Source organism: Musca autumnalis, unplaced genomic scaffold, assembly GCF_047663935.1.
Source record: "Musca autumnalis isolate F117 unplaced genomic scaffold, ASM4766393v1 scaffold_5, whole genome shotgun sequence".
NCBI classification, from domain to species: domain Eukaryota; kingdom Metazoa; phylum Arthropoda; class Insecta; order Diptera; family Muscidae; genus Musca; species Musca autumnalis.
Genome location: NW_027412088.1, coordinates 202,616,284 through 202,638,342, shown reverse-complemented (window position 1 = coordinate 202,638,342; position 22,059 = coordinate 202,616,284). Strand labels below are relative to the sequence as shown.

The 22,059-nt window shown below is 35.0% G+C and overlaps 5 protein-coding genes across 8 annotated transcripts; 2 read left to right on the top strand and 3 right to left on the bottom strand.

Moving 5' to 3' along the window:
• The first annotated feature begins 1,809 nt into the window (after positions 1–1,809).
• AIMP1 (aaRS-interacting multifunctional protein 1) lies at positions 1,810–2,977 on the top strand. The gene is made up of 2 exons (XM_073992209.1): positions 1,810–2,037; positions 2,105–2,977. The coding sequence occupies exons 1-2, from the start codon at positions 1,873–1,875 to the stop codon at positions 2,912–2,914; spliced, it is 975 nt and encodes a 324-aa protein (XP_073848310.1). The 5' UTR covers positions 1,810–1,872; the 3' UTR covers positions 2,915–2,977.
• On the bottom strand, positions 2,971–4,256 carry LOC141406549 (uncharacterized). The gene has a single exon (XM_073992208.1). It carries the CDS (start codon positions 4,254–4,256, stop codon positions 3,171–3,173), a length of 1,086 nt encoding a protein of 361 aa, XP_073848309.1. The 3' UTR covers positions 2,971–3,170.
• A 1,549-nt stretch (positions 4,257–5,805) lies between these two features.
• LOC141405218 (uncharacterized) lies at positions 5,806–9,296 on the bottom strand. The gene is made up of 2 exons (XM_073989311.1): positions 8,813–9,296; positions 5,806–7,919 (listed from the first exon to the last, which is right to left on the bottom strand). Exons 1-2 carry the CDS (start codon positions 8,943–8,945, stop codon positions 6,457–6,459), a joined length of 1,596 nt encoding a protein of 531 aa, XP_073845412.1. The 5' UTR covers positions 8,946–9,296; the 3' UTR covers positions 5,806–6,456.
• A 3,004-nt stretch (positions 9,297–12,300) lies between these two features.
• LOC141406149 (serendipity locus protein alpha-like) lies at positions 12,301–14,436 on the bottom strand. Of its 2 annotated transcripts, XM_073991267.1 has the most exons (5): positions 14,089–14,436; positions 13,875–13,995; positions 13,618–13,800; positions 12,876–13,548; positions 12,301–12,780 (listed from the first exon to the last, which is right to left on the bottom strand). In XM_073991267.1, exons 2-5 carry the CDS (start codon positions 13,965–13,967, stop codon positions 12,608–12,610), a joined length of 1,122 nt encoding a protein of 373 aa, XP_073847368.1. In that variant the 5' UTR covers positions 13,968–13,995; positions 14,089–14,436; the 3' UTR covers positions 12,301–12,607. The 2 variants fall into 2 exon arrangements, with proteins under 2 accessions (XP_073847368.1, XP_073847369.1); XM_073991268.1 differs by lacking the exon at positions 14,089–14,436 and having other exon boundaries at positions 12,686–12,803; positions 13,875–14,039.
• A 3,774-nt stretch (positions 14,437–18,210) lies between these two features.
• Positions 18,211–21,340, top strand: LOC141405232 (serendipity locus protein alpha-like). Of its 3 annotated transcripts, XM_073989329.1 has the most exons (7): positions 18,211–18,558; positions 18,652–18,772; positions 18,847–19,029; positions 19,101–19,773; positions 19,869–20,714; positions 20,793–20,900; positions 20,969–21,340. In XM_073989329.1, the coding sequence occupies exons 2-7, from the start codon at positions 18,680–18,682 to the stop codon at positions 21,034–21,036; spliced, it is 1,971 nt and encodes a 656-aa protein (XP_073845430.1). In that variant the 5' UTR covers positions 18,211–18,558; positions 18,652–18,679; the 3' UTR covers positions 21,037–21,340. The 3 variants fall into 3 exon arrangements, 2 of the variants coding, with proteins under 2 accessions (XP_073845430.1, XP_073845429.1); XM_073989328.1 differs by lacking the exon at positions 18,211–18,558 and having other exon boundaries at positions 18,591–18,772; XR_012413166.1 differs by lacking the exon at positions 18,211–18,558 and having other exon boundaries at positions 18,595–18,772; positions 20,765–20,900.
• The last annotated feature ends 719 nt before the right edge of the window (positions 21,341–22,059 follow it).

Genomic DNA, 22,059 nt, shown 5'->3' with positions numbered 1-22,059 from the left:
TAATGGTAATGTTAGAAAATAGTCCGAATTGTCAAAAATTGCTTCTCCATACAAATTTCGTAAAAAATACGGGAACGGAAAAATGACGGAAATTGCAAAAACTCCAGCAGAAATGTCAAAATCAACGTATCAGCTATAATATTAGATACCAATGAAAATATGAACATGCTTGCTGCTAGTTTCTACTAGGCCAAAATGTTATGGCAGAAAACAGGAGAAGAGGGTGTTATTCGGCGCTATTTTTGTTTAAAGAGAAGTGCAAGTCTTGCTAGATTTCGGAGTACGGGAACGCATTTTTAGCACTAAATGGAAAAACTCCTGCAAGTACTAATATTTTGCAGATACTGAGCAAAACTTTTATCTATCAAAATTTATTATTATGATGTCTCAACCATAAAATAATTTTTTCATTTGTTAGTACTATACACAATTAATACGATATATAGATAATTTTACGATAATTTTCCAAATAAAGTTGTAAAGTTTTATATTGTCGTATATTTTTGATGATTAAATCAATTTACAATAAAATGTTTTGAAAATTCATGTTCGATCAGCTGCGCATATGCATCTACCTTTATCATTGTGATATGTTTGAAATCAACAAAAAATAAGTGTAAACACCGGGGTGTATTTCAGGATTTCGTGAAATCCAGTGGATTTTGGAGCGCAATTGTAAACTTGGCATTAGAAGTTGGCTGCAATTTTTATGTTCGGTACTAATTATTTACGAACAATTCATATAAAAAATTGAATTTTTTTGATATATTGAAATAATTATGTTTATAGCGCCCATGAATTTTACGCTTCGATGTGTGATACCAAGAAATAAGCGGCCTAGTGAAGAAATAAGCTAAGCAGGAAAATTAAGCTAAGAGCTGACTGTGTTCTCACCTTAAAAACTGGTAACCTCAGGCTCGTAAAGGAACACGACTACTGTCTGCAAGTTACTTGCATGTGTAATCCTTGGGTAATGCAATATTTACATGACACAATTCAATGACATTTGAAACCCAGTGGGTTTATTAAATCCGGTTATATGTAAACATACTATAATGTAAACAAGGCGTAACATGACATGCACTATTATATGACAGGTGGCATCTTCACAATAGAGTAGTGCTTTCTAGTTCGGTAAGCTGATCGATCTTTTAGTTCAGCTCTTTTGATTGAACTAGTTCGTTTTTTTAGTTCAGCAGTTCAGTTGGTTTGTCTATATTTACATTATGCAATGCTCTTGCGGCAATTGTCAGTTTGATGGAGAGATATGTGAGGTATATGGTAACGCTTTGCCACTCAACACCCTCTCTCACCGACAAACTGACAATTGCCGCAAGGAAAATTGCCGAATGTAAATGTGGACTTTATTTTATTTATTTACCCTGCGTTTACAAATGACAGGACAGTTGACTTCATGTATTGATTGTCAAAATCCCACAACTTGCCTGTGTGACGTAGGCGTCCCGACAACTGCAAAAACTGTTGTAAACTGATGAATGAAAATCATCGATTTCTTTTTGTTTTCCGTTCACATATTTTATTTTTGTTCGTGTTATTTTATTTTCAACACATTTCAATTATTATCTCACTTATTTTTACAAAAATTCCAAAAATTTGTCTTCCTTACTGTCTGTCAAAAAATGATGGACAGCTGGGAGACAAACGACAAATGTATGTATGTGTTAGTAAATCAGAGTTGTATTTGAAGACAAACAGTCTGGTGTAAACGCCTAGTTATTGAAACAGCTGACAATTTTTCGTTCTTTTGCTGAACTATAAAGAACGACTTCGAGTGATCTAGTTCAGTAGTTCCTTCAGGAGAGTCGTTCAATTGAACTAGTTCGTTCGCGATCTACACAACTCTGCTTCACAATGTTCTCAAGAGTGATTAATCGCTTTGGATCGTTGACGATTCTACAGCCTACAAAGTTAATAAAATTCTCCTCCAAATCAACGTACCGCAACATGGTTACACTCGAGCAAGTCGTCGAAAACAATAAGCGTAGCTTGGACATTATTGAATCCTTAAAGAATGAGGTAATTATGATTTACTGGCATGGAATAAAAAGTTTGGTTATAATCCAATTCATAATTCGCTTTCCAGCTTTCAGCCATACGAAGTGAACTTATTGCACGAAAGAAAAAAGAACTGACTGCGGAAAACTTAGCTTTGCAAAAGCAAGTTGAAATTGCAAGATCTCAATTAGTTGCGTTGGAGATCAAAAATGGCAAGAAACAAATTCCTGTACCAAACTCATCATCTGTGTCTTTGTGTTCAGATGTCTCATCTGCTGGCAAACAAGAAACAAAAGTTGAGGAACCAGCTGCCACCAAGGCTCCTGTCAAGGAAAAGAAACCTAAAAAAGAAAAACCTGCCGCTTCCGAAAATCCCAAAAAGGATAATGCAGCACCTGAACTACCCATCGATGTGGGACGTTTAGATATGCGAGTTGGCAAAATCGTTGAGGTTTCCCGTCATCCCGATGCCGACAGTTTATATTTGGAAAAGATTGACTGTGGAGAAGCCCAGCCACGTACTGTGGTATCAGGACTTGTTAAATATGTACCTTTGGAAGAAATGCAAAATCGTATGGTTGTGGTTCTGTGTAATCTTAAGCCAGCTAAAATGCGCGGTGTAACCTCTGAGGCCATGGTAATGTGTGCCTCCACACCCGAAAAGGTTGAAGTATTAAGTCCACCTTCTGGAGCAGTGCCTGGCGATTTGGTTCATTGTGAAGGCTATCAACGTCAACCTGATGCCCAAATGAATCCCAAGAAGAAAATCTTCGAAACATGCGCCCCCGATCTAAAGACAAATGATGACCTTGTAGCTTGCTATAAAGGTGCAGCTTTACACGTTCCCGGTAAAGGTAATGTTGTGGCTCAAACTTTGAAAAATGTACAAGTGAAATAAACTGCACTCTCTTCTGTAGCTGAACTTCGCGAAATGAATAAAATTCTAACTCAAAATTTAAAATATTTGTTATAAATTATATGTTTATTACTCAGTGCCTACAAATAATTGCAATGAAAAACAAAATTCAATTTTATTGAAAATAATAAATTGCAATGTACAAAAACAAACTTCTTTATGGCAAGTTGAAATTAAAAGAAAAACACAACAAATTGTACAAGAATTTGAATCCATCACCGGTGAGTTCTTTTAATTACTACTGCTGTTGTGCCTGTTGAGGTCTTCTTAAGACAGGAGGCTGTCTACTTGTCTCCACCACGATTGTTTTGGTCATTACATCGTAGGCCGTGCGATTATTCTTAAAGAATGCCATTAAGAAAAACATGGGGAATAACAGACTTAGAATTAAGTTCTTGGCAACAGCCCGCATAAATGCACGCTTAAATTTTGGCGTCTCCGCTGGATATAGCAACGCACGAATTTGTACCCGAGGAGTTTGGAAGACTAGTTGCATCTGGGGCCCCACAGGTGCTGCTGGCTGGACATTGGGCGGCAATAGGACCATGGCTTCACAATATTTTATACTCAAACCCATAACATGTTTACCCAAAGAGGCACCATCAAAATATGTTGTCAATACAGCTTCATATAGACACACAAACAGTTTGGTAGCAATTTCAAATGCTAATAAGTCAGAAGAAAAGGCCAAGAAATCCAACGAATATATCAAGGCAGTCCCGAAATCTTCATTTTCCATAGCCTTATTGAGTACCTCCTTATCCATGTCTAGCATGATGTTGTAACCAAAGACATTGGTTACAACAAAAATGGTGACAATCTTTAAAAACAACATTATAACCATATCGATAAGTTCAGCAATCCCGCGTTTCCACAGGCTGGCCACAACATATTCGTAGCCACCAGTTTGGTTTATTAATTCCGCCTGACTTTGTTCATTCATTATACGGAAACCATTATAGCCTGCCATGGCTGCAGCAGCATTTACATTGGGATTGGCAATGAATGGTTGGGCTGCAGCTCCTCCATTGGTAGCCGTTTGACCACTTTGAGGTACTTGTAGATTGGGAAAAAAATTACCCTGTTGCTGACTTAAGGGCTGTTGAGAAAAGAGCTGGGGATAGCAAGTCATCAAATACATAGGGAACATAGCCATGGCGTTTTGTGAGATATTGGCACGTTTAACCCATTCATTTAAGCTGGCGAAGTATGCTTCCTTGGTGGATATTTCACGACATTTTTCATTTTGTTCTTTTTCGTCACTGCTTTTGGATGTTGATGTCGCTGTTTTGTCATCATTCTTAATCTCTTCTTTATCACTCATTGTTTCACTAGAAGTTTGTTTCTTTGGCCTTCTTGTTGGCGGTTTCCAGGTGGGAGAGATAAGTACACGTAGTTTCGTTTTCCTGGTTTGTTCCTAATAAAAATATATATCTATTGGACACGACAGACATAAACTAACTAAACAAATAAAAAAGCAATGTTGCAATCACAATGACGTCTGAAATTTCCAATGACTTATTTATACAGGTAGGTGCATAGCCGAATTACTACAAAAACAAAAATTCAAGTTGTTAACAAGCCGAACATTCGATCGTTTTATTCAATCAAAATTATATTAAAAAATAATTGTATATATTAAATAATTGTTTATATTAAAATAGTAAATGTTTATTTATACAAATTTTGCAGTATAGTTATGAATAAACATTCACCGAATTATAATTATTTTACAATTATTATTATTCAATCAGCTGGTCTAATGCATCTACCTTTATTATTTATCCCGTAATTTTCCGACGCCGTTGTATTTCATCAGCATCGAAATGCCGTCGTAACAGCTGTTTTTTTAGTTCGAAGCCAGGCGTTAAAATATTTTCACAACCATATTCAGGGATGGAAGTTTAAAATAAAATGTTAAGTTGCATATCTCGTACATATCTCCACACCACACCAATATTTTTGTTCGGAAACTGGAGAAAAAACCAATCCGATCTTGGCTTTATTTCCCAGCTTTATAAAGCTAAAAATAGAATAAGCTTTGAAACCGAGTGAATTTCATACATGTAAACTTATGCTTGGTTTACATTACGAAATCCACTCGATTTCAACTGTCAAATCCATTGCTCAAACGACAAATGAAATCCAATCAATTTCAGATGAGTTTTCATTTGACGTATACGCAAATGAATTGACAGTTGAAATCGAGTGGATTTCGATTTTTGTCGGTAACTAAAAAATGGCCTAGAGAATCCCACTACAGTACTGTGAAATGTCAAAAATGTTTTCCAAAAATAAAGCGATTCACATAATCTTTTCAACAAAACTTCATTAGGCAGGTATTAAACCCATTATTACAAAATCCATCAAAAATTTTCATTTAAAGTTTTGTTTTTATTTTTGTTTTCAATTACAACAACTTTTTTGACAGCTTGCAGTACATCAGCTGGACTGAAGCGGGTACCTTGTATGATTGTACCATGTACGCCCGCAAAGAATTATTTATTTCGTTCAAATGGGTAACGTATTTATTGGTTAATGTTAAAAAAATGAGGCAAATAAAACTCATTAAATGCAAAATGTGGACCAACAGAGTAGAACAAAATTGGTTTAAACTGCAATAAAACTTGATTCTATTCATATTTTTTTGTTTCTTTATAATATAATTAAATTTATATCTATTTCATTTTGTAAAGTTAAATATAAGTAATTCACAATAAAAATAAAGAGGAATATATTTTTATTTATCGTTATTTAAGAATATTTTGTTATTTTAAATTGAATTTCCTTTCTTGAGGATGAAATGGTTGTTGTTTGAAGAAAAGTAGAAGGAGGTTTTGTTAACTAATTTCATAATTAAAAGTCGCTCTAAATAAGCTAAAAATATACTTAATTTTTATTAAGTGATTTTAAACCTTTACAAGATTTTTGTTGTTTTTTTAGAGAAAATTGTGGTTGTTGAGGAATTTGGAGAACAAGAAATTTCGGTTAGCATATCTAAATATATAGTAGTATGTGTGTGTTTGTATATGTTACGTTCAAAAAATTATTATTACATTAATAAACAAATACTTCTACATTATACAGAGCCCTGTAGTGCGATTCTCTTACACATTTTTTGTGTTACCAACAAAAATCGGTAACATTAAAACGCAAAATTATGAATGAAAAGTTCAAAAAAAATTTTACAACACTGTTGCTATCGGTAGAACTTTACGACCACTTTTTATTGGTCGCTGACTCACCGAAAAATATCGTTAACTACCGAAATTATAAGCATTTTAATTTTACCGACATTTGTCGGTAACTCAAAAAATCAGTTAGAGAATCGGACTACTGATCTGATAGTATATTCACAATCAGGAAAAAGTCGAGACCACATACAATTCAGCAAACTCAAGTCAAATACTTTTTGTTATGGGGGGTTACATTTCGGGGTGGGGATTGGGAATTTTGTTGTTGTTTCTTTTTCAAAAGACACGGCAAGTTAAATGTGTTTGTTACAAGACAAGCCGTGCAAAAGTTTATTGCCACACATTTCCAATGTTGAGGTTACCAAATTGCTGTTGTAAACTGGCGGTAGCGGGAGCGGCAGCAGCAACATTAGGTTGTCCTGCCATGTTAGCCGTTGGAAATCCTCCAATTAGACCTTGATTGAATGTGGGTTGTGCCGACATTGTGGCTGTGGGTTGCATGCCGAACATCATTGCCCCATTGGCACCGCCTGCCAGATTGGCCATAAGGCTTTGATTTGTATGCATTAGATTGCCAGGCTGTCCTGTGGCCATGATACCTCCAATATTTTGTGTTTGTGGGAAACCTGTTTGCATTGGAAATTGTGCAAAGCCTCCAGTCATGCCGGGCGCAGTAAAGGCAGCTGGTGCTGTCATTACCGGAGCATTATACATGCTGGCAGAATTGGGTGGAGTCATAAATTGATGTTGCTGGGCAGCGGCCGGCCCACCCATAAAACCTCCTGCTCCTGGGGCCATGCCAGTAAAGCCACCAGCACCACCAAACATTGCTGCTTGATTTGACAGCTGCTGTTGTTGTTGCTGCTGTTGCTGTAAGAAGTTCATTGCTGGTGTTGGATTGGGAGGTGCCTGACCGTATAGCGCCAGTATGCTATCCTTGGTCAGTTTGCCTGATTTGTCTTTATCACCACCAGTGCTGTTCAGGGAACCTTGATTGAAAAAGTCTTCCTCCTCCTTGGCCAGCGAGTTTTGGGAGGAATTTGTATTATTAGATTGTTGCTGCTGCTGATGCGCCATATCGCTATTGGCAGGCGTAGCACTTAAGAAGCAACTGAATGTATCGTTTTGCAAATCATTTATGTTTGAGGACGATGATGTTTGTCCTGACAAAACACCGGCGTTTTGTACCGGTTTTGTGGGTGAAGCTAAACCTAACAAGTCGTTGTTTTGATTGTTTTCTGCGCCTGTGGAACTAGTAGAAATACGTTGTACCTTGGGACTGCTGCCGCTTTGTCCCGGTTTTGGTTTGGGTAATGGTGCTGGAATTGGCGATGATTTTGCCATTGAAGATGTCGGCTTCTTGTCGCCCGATAACGCGCTCGATGAACCGCCACTTAGTACACCAATGCCTAATGAAGTATTTGCTTGTGCCGCCTTCTTCTTACGTTTTTGCCTTTCCAATTCCTCATCAATTTCTTTGGCCCAATCAACCTTTGGCGGTGATGGTGGCACCCATTCCCGAGCCAAATACTTTTTATGCTCATATTTGGCACGTATAAATGATTCCAGTGCAGTATCAGTCTGGGGACGGCGAAATCCGTCAGGTAACTGAGCTTCGTAGACAGCTCGAGCACGAGAATTGCCCATTTGTTGTAGTGATATAACCTGTTCGGGAGTCCATGTATCTAAATTGACAGATTTTACACGTGATATGTGAACGCCAAGATTGCGGTGTATGCCAGCACAGCGTATGCAAAGGAATACGCCCAAATTCCAAGAAGCCCATCGTGGACCTATAAAAATGAAAAATACGATTATCAGATTATAGGTGGCAGATGATGCAAATTAAAAATTCATGATTTGGGGGATGGTATTTTAAAACTCATTTTAAAAGAGTAGTGCGTGCATGTACTTTACTTGATAACTATTTGAAGACACGTTATCAAGTACCAGCTGTACGTTTGTAGGAACAGTAAAGAGAAGGGAATGATGGGGTTTCACGTTGAAAACGAACATTTTCTGGAATTTTCATTGCAAAAGCGTGGATAAAAATACAAATTGAAATCACTATTTACTTCAATGGTGGCAGATAGCAACAAGGTTTTGCAATGCCGTCACTATGTATTGCTATTTGCTGTTTTGTTTATCACTCGACAAACTCAGAAAGGGAAATGTTGAAAAAAATACAACATATTTACAGACAGTGCATACAAATGTTCAATGCCGGCGATTTTTTGCAATGCGAACAATGAAAACAAAATGACAACTCAAATACGGCCTGAAGCCCCAAAAATTTTGGCCAATAACAATAAAAACAATAGCACAATAGCTCCAAAAAACGAATGACTTTACAGAAGCAACAACAATGCATATACTGCTTCTGTTTGCCAATCCGCCAATCCATATAAGTTATGACGCATCTCTCATGTTATGATTATAAAATTGGTCTTAAACGTCATCAAGGCACGTCAGAGTACCACAGACAGAGAGACAAATTGACAAATATTTTATTGAAAAAAATGATAAAATGTTGTTGCTCTTTTTTATTGCCACCCCACCATCTTTTGTTATCTTCAAATATAACAAAAAATATACTTCGTCCGGCTTATAGCTCTTAGTCGTCAGCGCTAGCAAATAAAAAATCTCCACCCCTCAAACAAATAGATTTTTCCTATTTTTGCCTTACCCTTTGCATCACAATCCACACAGTATTTGTTGTCCTCATCTCGCAACATTTGTGTTAATAATGTCTGACATTTTTCCTGTATTAATTTGGTCCTTTCCTGATCCTTACGACTTGTTGTGGACGAAGAACTCATTTCGCCAGCAGAGTGTTATTTAGGGGGGGGTTTAATAGTGTAGCAGAGCAACTTAGCAGCGCAGCAGAGTGTTAGTAGTTGATTGTAAGTTTTAACTCGTATTATTTTTCTTCTGTTTACGTATGGATTGAATTATTCTTCTTCCCTCATTAAAAATACAAACTACAGAGGTTTCATTACGTTTAACTTTTCTCATAGGATGAGAAGAATAATGTTAATTCCTACTAAATAATTTAATTTTTCCAATTTTTAGACCACGAACAACACGAATGAAAAAATTAATTTTTAAGCTAAAATCCTCCTCCAAAACCCAAAATAGGGATAGGTAGATGGGTAAGTCGACTTTCGATTAATTGATTAGTCGAATTTTTTGGTTTGGTTATAAGGAAAATCGAAAAGTCGACTTTTCGTGGTCGACCTTTGCGTCCTCATAACCCTGCGTTTATACATGCCAGGGTAGAGCTGGCAAAAAATCGATGGCACTATTGATAATATCGATTGTTATTTAAAAATTCAATATCGATAGATAGTTTTGCCTATCGATATTATCGGAATAAAAACCACTAACCTGAAATCCATTGAAATAAATAGAAATTTCGCTGCTTTTCGGTTATATGTGTGTAAGAAAGTAAGTCCGTAGTCACACGTACACATTTTTCGGTAAAATAAAATGCATTTTATCGATAATATCTATAGCAATCGATATTTTAAAACATTATATCGAAAATATCTAATGTTGGGAATATCGATGGTTTGCCAGCACTAATTCAGCGCCATTTTTGTTCAAAAGAGGGGTGCACACGATCATTTTTGACTGTCAGTTTTGCACAAATAATCGGTTGCTTGCCAGTGTGGCCGTTCATTTCTGTCAGTCATAAGGCTACCACAAAATATTTTGATGTTGCTGGACAGTTTGACATTTATCGATATTTTCGAAAAATAGACAGTCAAAACTGATCGTGTGTACACCGCTAAAGAGAAGTGAACATTTTGCAACTTTTTGGGTGTACGGGAACGCCTTTTGGTGAAAAATGTGCAAAATGTGTAAAAACTTTTTAGTTCTGGGCATGGCCCAATTATACAGGTCCTCTCTCAAGCGAATTCAAACAATAACAAAGATTTGAAATGTCAAAATTCCTAAACAAAGGCGAAAAATTTGTTTTCGCCCACACGGAATATGTTTGAGGCGAATTTCTTTATTGTCAATTAAGGTAGATGCATATATAACATTTTCCGAAAAAAAAGTTGTTGACGCAGTTATTTTTGTTTGGCGTAACAGAAAATACCAGCTGATCGATATTTAACTGCCAAAATAAGTTATTGTAAATTAAATTCTAATACAAAACACAACAAATGTTGACACTTTACGTGTACAACATAAAGTGGATTTGTTTTCTTCTTTCGATATACATCTACCTGTTCCTCTACAGTTTGACATTTCTCTACCTCACAGCGAATTCAAATGACAAATATGAATTTTGACAGCTCAAATCAAAATCATTTGTTTTTGAGAGAGGACCTTTATAATTGGGCCATGGTTCTGGGGCTCAATTCTGTTTCTAAGAAAATGTGAAGCGAAAACTTTTATAAAGAAGAAAACTGTCAAATGAAAAAATTATAAAGGAAATATTTTTCATTTCAAATTTTCATAGAATAAGAATCCAGCCCCTGGAACGAAGCTTTTCTGTGAAAATGTGGAATGAAAACTTTTATAAAGGAAATAAATTTCAAATGAAAAAAAAAATTAAAGAAAATTGCTTTGTTCCAGAACCTGCAAGAAGCCACTATTTTTTACACAGCAAAAAGTTTGGAAGTAGTGCAACGGAAGCTGAAACCACATCCAACGTTTTAGTAAACATATTTGGAAAATCCTCTCAAATAGAACAAATTTGAATCAAAATGTAAAGTTCCGGTCCGCACTAGAGTGATTTCATTGAATTTCATGAAAATAATGTTACTGAAATAATTCTAGGACCGGGACAAAGCAGGTGCTCAATTCTGTTTCTATGAAAATGTGAAATGAAAACTTTTATAAAGGAGAAAACTGTCAAATGAAAAAAATTATAAAGGAAATATTTTTCATTAAAAATTTTCATAGAACAAGAATGCAGCCCCAGGCCCTTTTTATTACTCGTTTATGCCATGTTCATACCAGCAATTGAATCACGTCGTTCGTTCTCATAATTACGAACACGAATTAACACGTTCATACGACATGGTATACAATTCATAGCAACATGATTCATATTTTCATGGTTTTTGTTTACTGATTTTAAAGAAAGTTTCAGCCAAAAGACGAGTAATGCCAAGTTTACACTTGCGCTCCAAAATCAACTGAATTTCACGAAATCCTGAAATACACCCTGGTGTTTACACTTATTTTTTGTTGATTTCAAACACATCACACTGATCAAGGTAGATGCATATGCGCAGCTGACCGATCGAACATGAATTTTCAAAACAAGTTATTGTAAATTGAATTAATCATCAAAAATATACGACAATATAGAACTTTACAACTTTATTTCGAACATTATCGTAAAATTATCTATATATCGTATTAATTATGTATAGTACTAACACTTCTCTTTAAATAAAAATAGCGCCGAATAACACCCTCTTCTCCTGTTTTCTGCCATACAATTTTGGACTAGTAGAAACTAGCAGCAAGCATGTTCATATGTTCATTGGTATCTAATATTACAGCTGATACATTGATTTTGACATTTCTGCTGGAGTTTTTGCAATTTCCGTCATTTTTCCGTTCCCGTATTTTTTAAGAAATTTGTATGGGGAAGCAATTTTTGACAATTCGCTCTACTTTATAACATTACCATTAAAAAAATACGGGAACACAATGAAAAATAGCATTGTAACAAAGTAATTTAATATTTTTTCACTTTGTTTACAAATTTTGATACTAACATTTTTTGTTGCAGCAATTCGCACATCTACCTTGTTTATTGTGATACGTAAAAAGTGTTGAAACTTTTGGTACTTTTCTAGGCAAAAGCAAGGTTGTATATCATGTGTACTGTGATTTCGATGTTGATTTCGCTGAAATCACGAATGAGATGATTTCATTTTTGTATGCGAAATCATGATAAATTTAGCTTGATTCCGCGCGAAATCACGAAACGACGCCGAATGTAAACCAAGCATAAAATTAATTGATATGAACTGAAAAAATATTTGTTCTTCTTACAGATATCTATTCAATATTAAATTATATTATTTTCATTCATGTTTTTAATTTTTTCTCACAATTTTGGTGTTTTCAGTATATTTTCAAATTTTTCTATTTTAAAAATTAACGAGAGAGACCTGCCAAAATAATTTTTTTGGTATGTCCCGGTCCAAACTAGCGTGAATTTCATTAAAAAATTTCATGAAATTAGGTGTTCTTAAATCGAATTCCCCACTACAACAATTTTATGATTTTACTCTACTATGGACGTCGATCTAGAGACGCATAATTTCATATCAAAATTTCAGTGAAATTACTGTAGTGTGGCCCGGGACTATACAGACTTTTCGGCAGGTATTTGATTTTTGTTTCTAAATTTGTACGCGACTTTGAAACAATGGACAAGAAATGTAACTACAATGAAAGAGAAGACAAAATTTGCTCTGATTTGAATGTATACTAGTCGTTAAACCGTTTACTTTTCATTCATATTTTGTATTGCTTGTTTGAAATTTCGTACTTCATCATTGAAATGTTGTTCCAACACATAGGCATACATGTTCGAGTTAACTTTGCTTTGTAGTGATGGTATAATGCAAGAGTCCAGGGATTCAAAGGAGGCCAAACAACTGCGCACCACTGTTTTGACTAAAAAGGGGAAAAACACATTACTTTACATATACATACTCGTATAAACTTTTATCCTTCACTCCCTTATCTTTCTCATATGTTTTAATACCCACTTTTCGCATTTCCTGCAAATGCTATGGCGAACATGCCAATTTGTGTTGTACGATCAATGTTAACATCAAAATCGGCAATTAATTCATCCAATTGTGTCTCATCGATGTGATGTTCCTTGATCTCCTTGCGCAGCCTTTCCACAGACAACTTATCATAGTCCATAAAACATGTAAAGACCAAACGCAACAATGCCTCATTGATATAATCCTCCAGCTGATAAAGGGCATTTTCCAATGATATACCTTTAATTTTACGATTACTATCATTTACGGTGCATCCCATATTACATTCCTCCTGAAAGGACATACATTCACGTAAAACTTTTTGACACAAAGCACTCAGAGCCTTTTTATCCTGTTTCAAGGCAACATTTGCAAATGCCAACGTATGACTTAAAATCATATCAATATTGGAACGTATTTGTTGGCTAACAATTTTCACTTGTTCTTGATTTTCCACATTCACCACTTCTTTCTCATCTGTAGAAGTGTTACCGTCTTTATAACTAGTGTAAGGTGCCAGTTCATCCAATACCAAATCCATGAGATCAACAAATGTATTTTCTTCTTGGACACCACCAGATTTCTTGGCGGTTTTCAGTAATATAGCAATACATGAACGTAAGCGATCTAAGCACCAATGTATGCGATCTATGAAATGTTCCTTGCCAGCCTTAAAAATAGTATACAAAATATATATATATATATTCTTTAGTATTATTAGTGACTTCATCTTCCTCACCTGTATTTGGATGCCATGATTTTCTTCTGTTTTAATAGTGCGCTCAATATTTCGAATACATGTTACAATTTGTGTTAAACAAAGATATATCACCTCTATTTGGTCATGACGTTGTCCATCATTATGCTGGTGTATGAATTTCTGCAATCCTTCCGAGAGTTTCAAGAATTCCAAACAAAAGACCTACAAAAAGAAAAGGGTAAAAGGGTCTATAGGATATATAGCAATAAAAACATAAAAACGAAAGCTGTACATACATTCAACTGCTGTAGATTTGATGGAGATTTATTCATTAAATTCTTGCATTTCGACAGTTTCGTTAAAAGTTCTTCTGCATTACATTCCTCCATTATAAAAACTTGGTGGAGTTGTATCGCTCTTTGATACGGGAAAGCAGTTTCAGATCAATTCCGTGAAATAAAAATATTTTTGAATGAATACATTATCGCGCCTACCTAAAATCACACCTACCGTATGGCGTATTTTTGTCGCTGAGAGCACGTTTACATTAAAGTGGGGTACATACGATCACTTTTGACTGTGAGTTTTGCTCAAATGACCCTGCGTTTACACATGACAGGACAGTTGAGTTCATGTATTGATTGTCAAAAATCCAAAACTTGCCTGTGTGACGTAGGTGTCCAGACAACTGCCAAAACAGCTGTAAACAGCAGGAAGACAGTCGACAAATGTATGTGTTAGTAAATCAGAGTTGTATTTGAAGACAAACTGTCTGGTGTAAACGCCTAGTAATCGGTTGCTTGCCAGTGTGGACGTTCATTTTTGTCAGTCATCAGGCATCCACAAAATATTTCGTGGTTTGACATTTATCGATATATCCGAAAAATCGACAGTCAAAACTGATCGTGTGTACCCCGCTTTAAGCTGTCAGTTTTGAATGACAGCTTCGTTGTTGCTTGCTAGTGTGGCCGTTTATATCAGGGCCTCAATTCTGTTTCTATGAAAATATGAAATGAAAACTTTTATAAAGGAGAAAACTGTCAAATGAAAAAAAATATAAAGGAAATATTTTTCATTTCAAATTTTCATAGAACAAGAATCCAGTCCCAGCTTTAAGCTAGGTACACATTGTCAGATTTGCTCAAATAATCGGTTGCTTGCCAATGTGGCCGTTCATTTTTGTCATTCATCATGCAACCACAAAAATAGCTGTGTTCCAGAACTAAAAAGTTTTTAAAATTTTTACGACTTTTACACATTTTACTCGAAAAAGCGTTCCCGTACACAAAAAGTTGTAAAATGTTCACTTCTCTTTAAACAAAAATGGCGCTGAATGATGCTCTCTTTAAAAACTTTTTACACGACAAATTTGGGCGAGTAAAAAAATAGTAACATGGTTGTCGGCGTCTGATTGGCTGATACGCCGACTTTGATATTTGTTCCAGTTTTTTTGACGTATTTTCCATTTTTCCGTTCCCGAACTATTTCAAAAAACTTTTGTGTGAGAACAAATTTTTTGCAGTTCTCTCTTTTACGAGTTTTACTATTAAAAAGTACGGGAACGAAGCTAATATTTGTGGTTGTTGGACAGTCAGCTGTTGTTTGTTTGTGAAAACGTCATTCAAGGGAAAAATTTTCAGTGTAAATATCAAATAAAATAAAGAATTCGTGTGTGTTTTTTTACATTTCGAGATTTGCTATTGGAAATAACGAAATGTAATAGGCCTACTCATGAAATTTGAAACTTCGAAATTGCCTAATAGCTGATTTACATTACGAAATCGAGTCGATTTCAAACTGTCAATTCCTTTGCGTATACGTCAAATGAAATCAATTCGATTTCATTTGACGTTTGAGCAAAGGAATTGACAGTTTGAAATCGACTCGATTTCGTAATGTAAACTAGCCTTAACATAAAATACTTCTTTTCATCCTAATGCCTTGTTCAGACTGACGGTGTTTCGCTCTCTATTCGTTGTTCGACCCCAAATTACGATGTAATTACTTCATTTCCCATACAAAATATTGAGAACGAACAACGGTTTGTGTACATTGTTCAATTTAAATTACTCTCAGAACGACTATAAAATATGTCCCATCTCTAACAAATGAGAGAATTTATCGAAATAAATTAAATATGACAGGAAAAATACAAAATTTAAAAATTTATTAAAAATCCAAACCCCTTTAGTCGAAGGTCACACTAGAGTGGTTTTCGTGAAACTTTTAGGTGTTTATAGATCGAGTTCCCCACTACAGCAACTTTATGATATCACTCTACTGTGAAACTCGACCTAGGAACCCTTGTTTTCATGAAATTGTTTCAATGAAACTCTCTAGTGTGACCTTCGACTTAGAAAAACTGCAAAATATGAATGAAAAGTAAACGGTTTAACGACTAGTATACATTCAAATCAGAGCAAATTTTGTCTTCTCTTTCATTGTAGTTACATTTCTTGTCCATTGTTTCAAAGTCGCGTACAAATTTAGAAACAAAAATCAAATACCTGCCGAAAAGTCTGTATAGTCCCGGGCCACACTACAGTAATTTCACTGAAATCCGGGCCACACTACAGTAATTTCACTGAAATTACTGTAGTGTGGCCCGGGAAATGTAACTACAATGAAAGAGAAGACAAAATTTGCTCTGATTTGAATGTATACTAGTCGTTAAACCGTTTACTTTTCATTCATATTTTGCAGTTTTTTAAGTCGAAGGTCACACTAGAGAGTTTCATTGAAACAATTTCATGAAAACAAGGGTTCCTAGGTCGAGTTTCACAGTAGAGTGATATCATAAAGTTGCTGTAGTGGGGAACTCGATCTATAAACACCTAAAAGTTTCACGAAAACCACTCTAGTGTGACCTTCGACTAAAGGGGTTTGGCATGGTTTAATAAGAAAGGTTAGCCAAAGCTTTATGTCAATTTAAATTTTTTCATTCGAGTATGCCTAAAACTTCAAAACAATATAAACAAACTGTGTATGTATGTGTGGTGTTTGAATAATATGCCAAACAATTTTAAAAACAATCGAATTTAATGATTTTTAAAATTGTTTTTAGACCATTTGTATGGAAGAAATTGGTGAGATTTGGATTGAAGCAATCAGTTTATCATATTCACAACTCGATTATGTGGAGAAATCATAACTCTTAATTCATTTTTCGCGTTTGTTATAAAATGCTCAAAAATGCATTGTAAACAAACCCACTTGTTGCTTTTATTTTGAAGTTTTAGGATTCAAGAAAAACAAGGGTTCTATAGATTTTTTTCATTTAAATCTACCTCTTTACTTATACCATGGGGTTTGGATTTTTAATAAATTTTTAAATTTTGTATTTTTCCTGTCATATTTAATTTATTTCGATAAATTCTCTCATTTGTTAGAGATGGGACATATTTTATAGTCGTTCTGAGAGTAATTTTAATTGAACAATGTACACAAACCGTTGTTCGTTCTCAATATTTTGTATGGGAAATGAAGTAATTACATCGTAATTTGGGGTCGAACAACGAATAGAGAGCGAAACACCGTCAGTCTGAACAAGGCATTAGGATGAAAAGAAGTATTTTATGTTAAGGCTAGTTTACATTACGAAATCGAGTCGATTTCAAACTGTCAATTCCTTTGCTCAAACGTCAAATGAAATCGAATTGATTTCATTTGACGTATACGCAAAGGAATTGACAGTTTGAAATCGACTCGATTTCGTAATGTAAATCAGCTATTAGGCAATTTCGAAGTTTCAAATTTCATGAGTAGGCCTATTACATTTCGTTATTTCCAATAGCAAATCTCGAAATGTAAAAAAACACACACGAATTCTTTATTTTATTTGATATTTACACTGAAAATTTTTCCCTTGAATGACGTTTTCACAAACAAACAACAGCTGACTGTCCAACAACCACAAATATTAGCTTCGTTCCCGTACTTTTTAATAGTAAAACTCGTAAAAGAGAGAACTGCAAAAAATTTGTTCTCACACAAAAGTTTTTTGAAATAGTTCGGGAACGGAAAAATGGAAAATACGTCAAAAAAACTGGAACAAATATCAAAGTCGGCGTATCAGCCAATCAGACGCCGACAACCATGTTACTATTTTTTTACTCGCCCAAATTTGTCGTGTAAAAAGTTTTTAAAGAGAGCATCATTCAGCGCCATTTTTGTTTAAAGAGAAGTGAACATTTTACAACTTTTTGTGTACGGGAACGCTTTTTCGAGTAAAATGTGTAAAAGTCGTAAAAATTTTAAAAACTTTTTAGTTCTGGAACACAGCTATTTTTGTGGTTGCATGATGAATGACAAAAATGAACGGCCACATTGGCAAGCAACCGATTATTTGAGCAAATCTGACAATGTGTACCTAGCTTAAAGCTGGGACTGGATTCTTGTTCTATGAAAATTTGAAATGAAAAATATTTCCTTTATATTTTTTTTCATTTGACAGTTTTCTCCTTTATAAAAGTTTTCATTTCATATTAACATAGAAACAGAATTGAGGCCCTGATATAAACGGCCACACTAGCAAGCAACAACGAAGCTGTCATTCAAAACTGACAGCTTAAAGCGGGGTACACACGATCAGTTTTGACTGTCGATTTTTCGGATATATCGATAAATGTCAAACCACGAAATATTTTGTGGATGCCTGATGACTGACAAAAATGAACGTCCACACTGGCAAGCAACCGATTACTAGGCGTTTACACCAGACAGTTTGTCTTCAAATACAACTCTGATTTACTAACACATACATTTGTCGACTGTCTTCCTGCTGTTTACAGCTGTTTTGGCAGTTGTCTGGACACCTACGTCACACAGGCAAGTTTTGGATTTTTGACAATCAATACATGAACTCAACTGTCCTGTCATGTGTAAACGCAGGGTCATTTGAGCAAAACTCACAGTCAAAAGTGATCGTATGTACCCCACTTTAATGTAAACGTGCTCTCAGCGACAAAAATACGCCATACGGTAGGTGTGATTTTAGGTAGGCGCGATAATGTATTCATTCAAAAATATTTTTATTTCACGGAATTGATCTGAAACTGCTTTCCCGTATCAAAGAGCGATACAACTCCACCAAGTTTTTATAATGGAGGAATGTAATGCAGAAGAACTTTTAACGAAACTGTCGAAATGCAAGAATTTAATGAATAAATCTCCATCAAATCTACAGCAGTTGAATGTATGTACAGCTTTCGTTTTTATGTTTTTATTGCTATATATCCTATAGACCCTTTTACCCTTTTCTTTTTGTAGGTCTTTTGTTTGGAATTCTTGAAACTCTCGGAAGGATTGCAGAAATTCATACACCAGCATAATGATGGACAACGTCATGACCAAATAGAGGTGATATATCTTTGTTTAACACAAATTGTAACATGTATTCGAAATATTGAGCGCACTATTAAAACAGAAGAAAATCATGGCATCCAAATACAGGTGAGGAAGATGAAGTCACTAATAATACTAAAGAATATATATATATATATATTTTGTATACTATTTTTAAGGCTGGCAAGGAACATTTCATAGATCGCATACATTGGTGCTTAGATCGCTTACGTTCATGTATTGCTATATTACTGAAAACCGCCAAGAAATCTGGTGGTGTCCAAGAAGAAAATACATTTGTTGATCTCATGGATTTGGTATTGGATGAACTGGCACCTTACACTAGTTATAAAGACGGTAACACTTCTACAGATGAGAAAGAAGTGGTGAATGTGGAAAATCAAGAACAAGTGAAAATTGTTAGCCAACAAATACGTTCCAATATTGATATGATTTTAAGTCATACGTTGGCATTTGCAAATGTTGCCTTGAAACAGGATAAAAAGGCTCTGAGTGCTTTGTGTCAAAAAGTTTTACGTGAATGTATGTCCTTTCAGGAGGAATGTAATATGGGATGCACCGTAAATGATAGTAATCGTAAAATTAAAGGTATATCATTGGAAAATGCCCTTTATCAGCTGGAGGATTATATCAATGAGGCATTGTTGCGTTTGGTCTTTACATGTTTTATGGACTATGATAAGTTGTCTGTGGAAAGGCTGCGCAAGGAGATCAAGGAACATCACATCGATGAGACACAATTGGATGAATTAATTGCCGATTTTGATGTTAACATTGATCGTACAACACAAATTGGCATGTTCGCCATAGCATTTGCAGGAAATGCGAAAAGTGGGTATTAAAACATATGAGAAAGATAAGGGAGTGAAGGATAAAAGTTTATACGAGTATGTATATGTAAAGTAATGTGTTTTTCCCCTTTTTAGTCAAAACAGTGGTGCGCAGTTGTTTGGCCTCCTTTGAATCCCTGGACTCTTGCATTATACCATCACTACAAAGCAAAGTTAACTCGAACATGTATGCCTATGTGTTGGAACAACATTTCAATGATGAAGTACGAAATTTCAAACAAGCAATACAAGAGATTATTGACAGTCATGCATTTACCTCGTGTTATCATGAATTACTTAATCAAGCCATAAAGTCCTGTGACAAACAATACGATAAACAAACTCTTGAGGATATAATACAAATGGCTTTCTTTTTGCGCGAACATTTCCAATTGCCTGTCAATCAGAAAGAATTACAAAAACATGGTGATCGTTTGGAGCTATTTAAGAAATTTACCCTTATGTTACACGAATGCCGGGCCATATTGAAATGTGCCGATAAAGAACATGTTGATGTAGAACGTATTTTAAAACGTTTTAAAATATTACGTTCAATTTTGCGGAAATTTATGGATGAACTTGGTGGCAGCAAGTTATCGGAGGGTAATCCTTTGAGTGCTACCAAATCCGAAGTATTTCTAATGTCGGATGAATTAAGTGAGTCGCAGCAAATGTTTGCTTCTATTGGTATATCGCCTAGTATACGTAGTATATTGTATACTAATAGTCCCTGTATAGCTGTTGATAAAAGACAGAAGATGGCAAGTGATTCTATGAAAGCCAATTATTCCAAATTACCAATGACACCAGTAAAAGAAAATGCTGTTTCAATTTGTAGAAAAACTCCAGATGTCTCCTCAAATAATCCAGCGGGAAATCCCTCTACAAAGTGTCCTAGTAATTTAGTAGGACCTCAAGTGAATCGTTTTAATATACGACGGAGTGAGTATTTGATATCCTTAGATTTCTTTTCATGCTTATATAATTTATAGTAAATAATATTGCAATGTTATTTTTCAGAGGAAAGTCTACGTAAAGCCATGTTTAAGAAGCACACAGCATGTTGTGATAATAGCGATGATTTATATGGCATATACAAAAACAACTCTGGAAGTCTACAAATCAGTGGTACGTAAAAAAGGGGAGGAGTTATTTTATATCAACCTATAATATGGAATTGTGTTTGCCTATTACAGAAATTCTCGAAGATCTAAATGATTTTAGAAGTTATACCGAAGAGGTCCTCGACAAAAGTATTATATAAACATAATATTAGGAAACATTTAAAATGTTTCGAACAGCATATTTATTGTATTATGAAGCTATTTTATTTTTTCTTTTTAAATTGTTTACACACAATTATGTGTATTCGCTTTCCTATAACTTTTTTTCTTTCTTTTTCCCACTTTTGACTTTATGTCTATAAGACACTACCACTTTGTATTTTAAGATTTTGTCGTATGGGTCTACCATTTACAAATTTTTTAATATTGTTTAAAAATATATATTTTTATCTTTATTTATTTTAAGTTTTCGAATTGAATATAAAAAAATAAAACACTTTTAATTAACATCTTGTGTTTACGGAAAGCTCCATATACTTTGGACCAAGCATGGTCACATTTGGCACGGCGGTGCCGATGATTTTCGGCAATTTACACGCACACGACCCGAATGCACAGAAAGAGCGTACAATAGAACAAATGTTTTGATTTGTTATTGTTTATAGCTTGCGTGAATACAAACTTACTAACACTCTGTTATAAGTTGCCAATATTTTGAATACATTCACATTTTCTCCGTTCTCTTTTTGGTCATGCCTGCTTTGGACAGTGTCTTAAGGATCTGTTTCCTTTAGGAAGGATCTTAAGAAGTTATATTTACTTTGATAAGGGTCTTTTAACGTTGCATACTTTTGGATGTGCTTATCTAGGTATTTTAACCTTTAAGAAGGGTCTTTTGAAGCCCTCTTTCCATTGCAAGGATTCTTTTTAAGCTCTCTTTCCCTTGAAAGAGCTAGTTTTAAGCACTATTTCCATTAGAAAGGGTCTTTTCAAGCTATCTTTTCTTTAGAAAGTGTCGTATGAAGCACCCTTTCCTTTGGAAAGTGTCTTAAGAAGCACCCTTTCCTTTGGAAAGTGTCTTAAGAAGCACCCTTTCCTTTGGAAAGTGTCTTAAGAAGCACCCTTTCCTTTGGAAAGTGTCTTAAGAAGCATCCTTTCCTTTGGAAAGTGTCTTAAGAAGCACCCTTTCCTTTGGAAAGTGTCTTAAGAAGCACCCTTTCCTT